General features: G+C 35.8%; 2 protein-coding genes across 2 annotated transcripts; both read right to left on the bottom strand.

The window, feature by feature from the left end:
* Positions 1-467: 467 nt before the first annotated feature.
* Positions 468-1,145, bottom strand: LOC137825340 (uncharacterized). The gene has a single exon (XM_068631012.1). The coding sequence runs from the start codon at positions 1,143-1,145 to the stop codon at positions 468-470; it is 678 nt and encodes a 225-aa protein (XP_068487113.1).
* A 6,367-nt stretch (positions 1,146-7,512) lies between these two features.
* On the bottom strand, positions 7,513-9,270 carry LOC137824477 (Heavy metal transport/detoxification superfamily protein). The gene is made up of 2 exons (XM_068630129.2): positions 9,056-9,270; positions 7,513-8,043 (listed from the first exon to the last, which is right to left on the bottom strand). The coding sequence occupies exons 1-2, from the start codon at positions 9,180-9,182 to the stop codon at positions 7,766-7,768; spliced, it is 405 nt and encodes a 134-aa protein (XP_068486230.1). The 5' UTR covers positions 9,183-9,270; the 3' UTR covers positions 7,513-7,765.

Below are 9,270 nucleotides of genomic sequence, written 5' to 3'. Positions count from 1 at the left end.
GTAATATTCCCTTCCATTCCATCATGTCAGCACCTACAAGGTTCATTGGCTGAAATGCATCCAGCTAAACCAGCAACAGATTAAATTCTATATTTGGGTACTTGAACCAACAACAAATTAGTAACCTCCGACCAGCTTGAAATTTCAAAAGTGAAACAAGCATGTTCTAATAATTCCCCTAAATCCAGCAACAGATCCTAGGAGAAAACCTCCCACCTTCTACAATCATTCAACAAACCAGAAACTAGGCCACTGCCTCACCATAGACAGAACCCCCATATCAGGTTGCATAACGTAACCATAGACCAACCCCACTTCTATAGTTACACCTGACCTGCCCACCATAATTCTTATACCCCCACCTCATCTCCAACTATATCTGCCATCTTACATTTGCCTCTAATATGCGTAATTTAAGCATTGATGCAGAGCAAGTTACTCTTGTGCATTTATATACTGGTGCACTTTCACAGAACTGCAAGGAGGCACTCATTGGGGTTCAGGATCCAATCTGAATACGCATAAACGAATCTAGTTGTCTTATTTTTTAACCACAACCAAGACAACAACTGAGCATTTTGGAGAATTTCTTCTGGATCTGGAACCCCTCCCTTGAAAACAACCTGATTTCGTTGCTCCCAAATACTCCTAATAATTCCCACCCATACTCCACGCCACACCTGGTTTTGCTTACTTGATAGGTGAATTAGAGAGAAGTTCTCCAAGTGATTCTTAATTTCCTTGTTTTGAACCCCCACCATGCCAACCCAGCGGTAACAACCAAACCATACTCGTTGTGCAACCGCGCAATCTATGAAAAGATGTTGAGATGTTTCTTGTGAGAGATTGCACATGACACAAACCGGTGAGTCCACAGGAACTCCTCTCCTAATAAGATTAGCATTAGTTGGGATTCTATCAAGTAGGACTCTCCAAGCAGTGATAAGCGCTTTAGGCATAGCTTTCGCTTGCCATAGAACACTATAGACACTATCCATAGAACCAGTGCTTATTTGCTTTGTCAGGGTTTGGTAGGCTGACTTAACCGAGAATGCCCCTTTTGGATCCTCCCTCCAGACCAGGCGATCCTGGATTTCCTGACACAAATTTCCTGTACCCAGAATTGCATACAATTCTTCCTCCATTTTTGACTCCCATTCAAACCCTAGGGAACATTGATTTAAGACTACTACTTTGTAACCACACATCCTCCCATAACTTAACTCTGCTCCCATCACCCGCTTTCCACCCTGTGGCTCTACCGAACCATCCTTGTTCTTGGTCACTTTCCCCACACACTTTAGCTAGATCCCTCCACCACCACGACTGGTATTTCAACCCTACTTGACCTCTACCCGTTTCTGATCCATAGAAGGATATTAGAATTTCTTTCCATTTCCCTCCCGCCTCACCCAACAACCGCCATTTCCACTTGGTCAATAGAGCAGAATTAAAGCTCCTAGTCTCCTTGATTCCCAGCCCACCTTCCTCACAAGGCTTGTAGACGTTCTCCCAACTTACCCAAGCAATCGCTTTATTTTCTTTTCCCCATGCCCATAGAAATCTCCTTTGAATACTATTAATTCTATTGCACACTGCTACTGGAGCTCTAAAGATGGACAAGTAGAACAAAGGAATAGAAGTGAAGACCGATTTAAGTAGGCATACCCGTCCTGCCATAGATAACAATTTGCCTTTCCAAGCGGTTAGTTTAACTTCTATTTTCTTTACAACCGGCTCCCAAAACTGCTTCGTCCTCAGATTTTCGCCCACTTCTACCCCCAGGTATTGGAATGGTAGCCGCATAGAATTACAATTAAGCGTCTTCGCATAAGTGTTTAAGGCATACTCGTCAATGTTAACACCAACCAACTTCGACTTATGAAAATTAACTTTCAGGCCTGACACAATCTCGTAGCATCGTAGGATTGCCTTTATAGCAAAAATATTACTGAACGAGTCTTCACATAGAAACAGAGTATCATCTGCGAATTGTAGAAGACAACACTAAATTTCATTTCTTCCTACCATTACACCCCGAAGTACCTCTTTTCTCAAAGCTTGTCTCACCAGCCCTGATAGACCCTCAGCTACCACTAGGAACAAAAACGGAGCTAGGGGATCGCCCTGTCTCAACCCCCGAGTTGGTCTAAATTCCTCCGTAGGGCTCCCATTTACCAACACCGATACGAAAGACAATACCAAACACCCTTTTATCCACTGGATCCACTTGTCATGGAACCCCATCCTCCCGAGCATGTCATACAAGAAGCTCCACCTAACGGAGTCGTACGCCTTCTCGAAGTCCACCTCAAAGCACACCCTGCTCCTGCAATTCCTCCTAATCCCCTCAAGCACTTCATTTGCCATAACCACACTATCCATTAGACCTCTGTTACTAAGAAAGGCTGACTGACACTCATCTATGATCATAGGTAGAACTTTCTTCAAACGACCGGATAAAACCTTTGTGATAATCTTATAGATTGCCCCGACTAGGGAAATGGGTCTGAATTGTTCGAGTGACGAGGGGCCCTTTACTTTGGGGACAAGTGCAATGAAAGACGCATTACATCCCTTTGGAAATGACCCTGGCGCATGGAAAAAATGCATAACTTCCATAATGTCAGATTTCATAATGTCCCAGCAGTTCTTAATGAAATTAAAATTGAATCCGTCCGGACCCGGACTCTTTTTCCCTCCGCACTGCCACACAGCTTCCCTCACTTCTTCCTCAGAGAAGCCATCTATCATGTTCCTGCTAACCTTCGAGTTTAAAGATTTGAACTCCACCGACCCCATGTTAACACCGTAGTCATGCGTAACTTTGAATCTGTTTTCAAATAGCAGTTTTGCCTCCCTGCGCACAACTTCCAGCTCCTCACACCATTGAGCGTCGACTTCTACCCCTTTAACCTCACTCTTTAATCTTCTCCATCTAATTGCCGAGTGGAAGAACTTTGAGTTGATATCCCAGTATTTGAGCCAGTTCACTCTTGCTTTTTGTCTGTACACAGAGTCTATCTTTTTCTCAACCAACCCCAACTGACTAAGTAAGTCCATCTGTCTCATATTCTCGTCTCCCGTAAGTTCGTCATTATCATCTTTACCATCCAGCTCCTCAATTTCCTTCACAATACACTTCTTGTTAGATTCTAAACAACCAAAGTTGTTTCTATTCCACACTTTAAGATCCGCCTTCAGAAGCTTCAGCTTATCTTTGAGTTTAGACATGCTGTTACCTTGGACATTATACGAGTTCCACTTTTCCTTTACCATCAACTTAAAATTCGGCTCCATGAACCACACATCAAAAGATCTAAAGGGTTTAGGACCCTAGTCTTTAACTCGCTATTTCACCACCAAGGCACAATGATCTGATACCGTTCTCGGTTACACATACTGCTTCGATGCTGGCCACCTTTGAAGCCACTCTTCCGACACCATGATTCTATCTAACCTGCTCTTAGCTGTTCCATTTGGTTTGAACCATGTATACTTTTTCCCAACAAAAGGAATGTCTATCAGTCCATTATTCTCAATGAAACAATTGAAGTTATCAATCTCCTTCTTTTGTCTTGAGCAACCTCTGACCCCATTTCTCTCATCATCCCTCCTTACAGCATTGAAATCTCCACAAAAACACCAAGCCATAGCATGGTACTGTTGCTTGAGGGTCGTGAGGGCGTCCCACAATACCAACTTTTCCTTTTGATCACACGGAGCATAAACGTTCACAACTATGCACTGGCTATTCGTTTTGAGATATTGACCCACAACAGCAATAAACCCAGTTCCACCAACATGACTGCCATAAGAAAAGGCGTCTTTGTGCCACATAGTTACAATGCTACCTGCCCCATTATTCCCTTCGTTATGAATCCAACCTATGTTACTGTCACCCCAGATTGAACAACATTTGGCCTCTGAGGCTTTTGAGGCTTCCTTCAGTGTTGTGTCATGCTTCTATGACCTCTAAAAACCCTTGCTTGTATGTCAAGTGAGGGTTTCTAAAGTGTACATGTTTATTTAAATGCTACTCTAGAAAGTGGTCCAAAAATACAATATCTGAAACTATTATACTTCAAAACTAAAAGGTTTTAATTGAACATGTGAAAATAGTCTTTTGAATAGTCTCTCCTCTTTCTATTCTTCTAGTCATGGCACGAGTTAGAGGTCCTATGTTGGTCTTGTTGGATGGTCCTCCATCAACTGTCTTAATCGAGTTTAGTTGACCATGACTTGAAATAACAAGGTAACTAATGGTAACAACAAAATGATATTTGATTAGTCATAGTAGTATGGACAAGGGCACTATTTTTTTTAAAGTAACACCAATTGATTTCTATGCCCCTTATAAGAATTAAAGTCACATATAAACACTAGTTGATGATTGAAAACCCTTATGCAATTCTTAGTTTTCACAATAAGTCCATGGAATATAATGTCCTTCACTTGCTCCACATTGTCAAATTTCTTTTCCACAACTCACTTTATCTGCAAAGTTACACGAACTATAACAAGGGATGTCCCTTCCAATAGTAATAATTCTTATAGAGAGGTAAGAGGTAATGCCAAGAAAATAAAATAAGCTAACAAGAAAGAAACTAGTTATGTTGATAAATAATACAACTACGAAATGTCTCACTCTCAAGCACCTATAATTGACTCTCTGTTGTTTTTATTCTTACTACATTATTCTTATTACACGCCACCATCATTAATTAATTGAAATTAATTCATATTTTTTTTTTCAAGGTAGATATGTGATAAGTGTCATTATTCAGTGAAATTTCATGAAAAAGTTAAACATTTATTGATTTTAATTGTTGATTGACTCAACCCTAGTTTGAAAAATTAGAATTTAATAATATATTTTGGAGTTGAGAAATTAATAGAATTATTTATTCCCAATTTTGTGTTATTTTCAGGAATTTAAGGAGAAATGAAACAAAGGGATATATGATGAATAGAGATGTCACTTAGCCTAAGCTCAATTAGGTTAAATAAGAGCGTAAGACAGAGAGAAAAGGGAGAGAGAGGAAACCCTAGAAAGCAATTGTCAAAGAGAAACGTTTTGAATTTATTTCTTTTGCTTTGGTGCATGTAATGACCACCATGAGTGGCTAATTTCTCTCCTTTGGGATTGGATGTAATCATTTAAACTCCTATGTATTGAGGTGATATTTATCTATAACATTATGCTCTTATTTGATATTTTTATTTTCATTTTATGCTTAAACCTTGAATTTTTATTCTTGATTTAAATCTTTGAAATTGATTGGGAAGCATTTATGATGATCTGACTTAAATGAAAATACTTGATGTGTTTTAATTCTAGGAATAAATTATTATTATATATCAAATGTTTTATAAGATCTTTTCTTAATGGTAAGAAATTTTGCTAGATAGTTGAGGAATCAATGTTTAGGAGATGATCTTAATAATTTCATATGTGAGGAATCAATATGAATAACTCTTTTTGTTGCATCAATATTAATTAAGTAAGAATGTTATATGTTTTTATTTACCAAAATATAAATGAGTGAGAAAAATTAACTTCAATCCCAAATCTATCAATCAACTTTTCATAATCATTTACTCTATTTTCATTTAATTTACAAGAAAATTTTATTTAAACAATACTCATATACCTTGAAGCATTTTACTGCACACATTTCAATATCTAGTGAATGCTACACATTAAGATTTTAATACAACTGTTCATTGTGGGTTCGATATCCGTCTTTTTAGATAAATTATTACTTTTAACTCGATACTCTTGCCGAATTAGGTAAACAATAGGTTCAAAGTATGTATCTAGATAAAATTGAGAATTTTGTGACTTTTTCTTACCAAACATTATCCCAGACAAATAATGAAAAATCCTTTTTTCCTCTTCTAATACAATTATCTTATCTTGAATATTGATTGAGAAGTTGTTTTGGAGATTTCTCAAAAATTATATTTGGACCAAATAACATTTCTTAAACCAGTTTAATCTACATGTGAATTGTGATAATGAGAGCTAGTTCGATAAAATAATATCTAGCTTAATCTCTAAGTTTTGCTTTTTCCAAACTAAAGTAAGTTTGACCTTTTTCAGGATAAGCATCTTGATGTTCCATGCTTATTTTTCAACTTCTTTTCTACGATTATATAGACACTTCATTCTATTTGCTTTGTTGTTCAACCCCATGATAATGAATTAAGCCATTTTTATCTTATTACATGAATTTCTGACAACCAAAACTATATAGGGGGCAATTCTTTATACCTAAATCTTTCACATAATTACACAAAATGCAATAGAATCTTACATGATTCTTCTAAATCTCACAAAAGCAATTTATTATATAATAAAAAAATATAGTATCCTCTAAAACATGAAAGAGCTAAACAAAGTTTCTACTATGAAAAGTGTGACTAAAAGTAAACTAGAAAAGAAGTTGAATCTGAAAAGGTTGTGGAAGCAAAGGGACGGTTCTTCCTGAGACCACCAAAACTTATGCCATGGCGTGGAAGGAGGCGCTCTGTGACACTTGTCAACACTGTCACATACTTACCTAATATCTCTGTCATAACCACCACCATTATCATCTTTCTTGCTTCTTTTTTTCAACTTGAAATCTCATAACTTCTTAGAGAGAAGCCTTAAGGGTGATGAGAGGTGAGAGAGTTCCTATAAGTAAGGTTCATATTTCACTTGGATTTGCTTGTTACAGTGTGTGGCTTGTGCCAATAGGATTTTGAATTGTGGGGTTGAAGAGTGATACCACAAACACATTTATATTTAAAGCATGAAGGTGAGGCAAAAAAAATTACAATTCTAGCACTTTTTGGTGTAGTTTGTGTGTATACCCAAACAATGAACTTGACACATAATAATTAACATGTTTTACGTGGTAATTACCACAATGGTTAAATAATACGATATATACAATAATTTGACCATATTGAGGCTTTGAGAGACACAATTCTAACATTCACATACTATTTATTTTGGTATGGACTATTCTCTGCTAGTTACATGCAAATGGTAATCGTTATGGGAATACCAAATTTATTTTAAACACATTTTTGTGGGAGACGATTTGGGTTGTCTCATCATAGCTTATTAAGAGCTGATCTAGTCTAAACATACAGTAAAAACATTGGAGGACATGGAGTAGCTTGTAAGTTTTGATCACCAAGTTTTGATAATGGTCAGCTCTTGTTTTTCCAATATACATGGGTTTGGAAGAGCTGGATTTTGAGAGCTTCGATCTTAGATATTTGAATCTCATAAGTCTCATTTAGTGAAAATAATTCATGATTTTAAATGTTGTTGTTACATATAGGAAATGGAATGTAATCATGTTATCATAGTCGAATGACCAAAAGTAAATGATGTGCCAAAGAGATGAATATCAAAGAAATAGATTCATATATTGCACTGGTAACTAAAGTAGTGCAACAAAATGTACCTTCAAGAGAACCTAACTTGCCTCAAACAAGAAGAATACAAATGTAGCATAAGGAGTAAGTGTCTTTTGTCATAACTATAATTTGAAGATGGTCATGAGTTATGACGATTTGATATATCAATTCATCAAGAAAGCAAAATCACAGTACATATAACAGGAAATAGTGCAAAATAAAGATCTCAAAGACTAGGATAAAAATATATATACAATACAAGTGCGATATGGAACTTAACATTTCCATTTCAAAATTTACACTCGTTTCTTTTGGAAACATTTATTTATCCTTTCTTTTAATCATTCTAGAAAGAATATGATCTAGTGAAGACCTTCTTCCATGCTTTCAAACTCAGAGATCGAACCTTGGTTAAAGCTAAAGAGGGTTTAAAATCTTTTTGAGAAAATAGTGACGGTGAAGATAAGGGTGATTGTGATTTATCTAATACAACATTGTCTTCTTGATTCCAAAATCGAGCCTCTTTTCTTTTGCTTCTCACAGTTTCTAGCACATCATTTTTGTTACAAATTCCCCACACAGTCACCTTTTGTTGATAGTAATCCACATTCAGAGAGTATATGCCTGTCAATGTCATTAACAATACAAAAGTTTGTCACTTACCTAAATACTATTTATACAACAAATGTAATAAAATATGAAAAGATAATATGGGATGAATTATTAAGTATATTACAAGTTTATACAAATCATATTACAACACTTACTGATCTTCATGATTAGTATATAAAGAAAGGATTCAAAATGCTTGTTTACTTTCATATGCTAAATATAATTTTACTTATGATTTAACACTTATTGTTAAAGTATAAGAAAAAACACAAGAAAATATAACATCTATGAGAAGTTTTAGTTTTATAAAGGTTGGGAGCATTTCTTAAAAAAGGAAAGTTGGCTATTTTTGTATGGTTTCACCGAAAGTGATATGCATGGATCCAATATTTGAGGTTTAAATTTGATGTATACAACTCCATAAAATTGATAGTGAACAACACAACACCATTTCTTTTTGAGTCAACAAATTTCCAAGTTACAGAAGAAATTGAAAGAAGATATAAATGCATTTCATGGAATAAAAGGAAGAAAACAAAGAAGACCATTTCAATGCTTGTTTTTGTCATTATCCAACAACCAATTTGATAAAAATAAATAAAACCCTTGAGAGATTTCTTTGATTAAAGATCCTTCTCAACTTGTCTTAGCCCACAGCCCATTGAACCAAAAATCAAAGTTGTGAAGCTTGAAAAACCCATCCCAAATTTGACAGCATGTGGCACAGTTTGAACATTCAGAGAGTTAAACATGACTTAAACAACCACCAACCATCATTTTTTCAACACAATATTTTTTTTATAATCAAGAAAACTAGTTGGTATTAGTGTACCAGAGTATATTCCATTAGACAAGGTCCCAAAACTCTATGCAAAATAGAAGACAGAAACAGATAATCTTTTTTAGTAAAATCTCTTTACCTAACTTTAGTATCATTCAATCTAATGACTTATTAACTCTCTTTTTTTATCTAATAATCTAAACAAGGGAAATGGAGTGATTAAGAAGTGTTAGTAAAAATCACCTTTAAGATTGGAGAAGGCTTTCTTTATTTTCTTCTCACATCCATAAGAATACAATGGAACCATCATTTCAACATACTGTGCCTCTACAATGTTCTTGTAAGCTGGGACAATTTGCATGTTGGCCATTCTCACTTCAATTCACACCATCCAATTTCCAATCTCTGTTTTTTTTTTTTCTGGTTGTTTTGTATAATGAATCAATGAGTTTCCAAAG

This window comes from Phaseolus vulgaris, chromosome 8 (assembly GCF_051622355.1).
Source record: "Phaseolus vulgaris cultivar YP4 chromosome 8, ASM5162235v1, whole genome shotgun sequence".
Taxonomy (NCBI): domain Eukaryota; kingdom Viridiplantae; phylum Streptophyta; class Magnoliopsida; order Fabales; family Fabaceae; genus Phaseolus; species Phaseolus vulgaris.
This window is presented reverse-complemented; position numbering and strand designations above follow the sequence as displayed.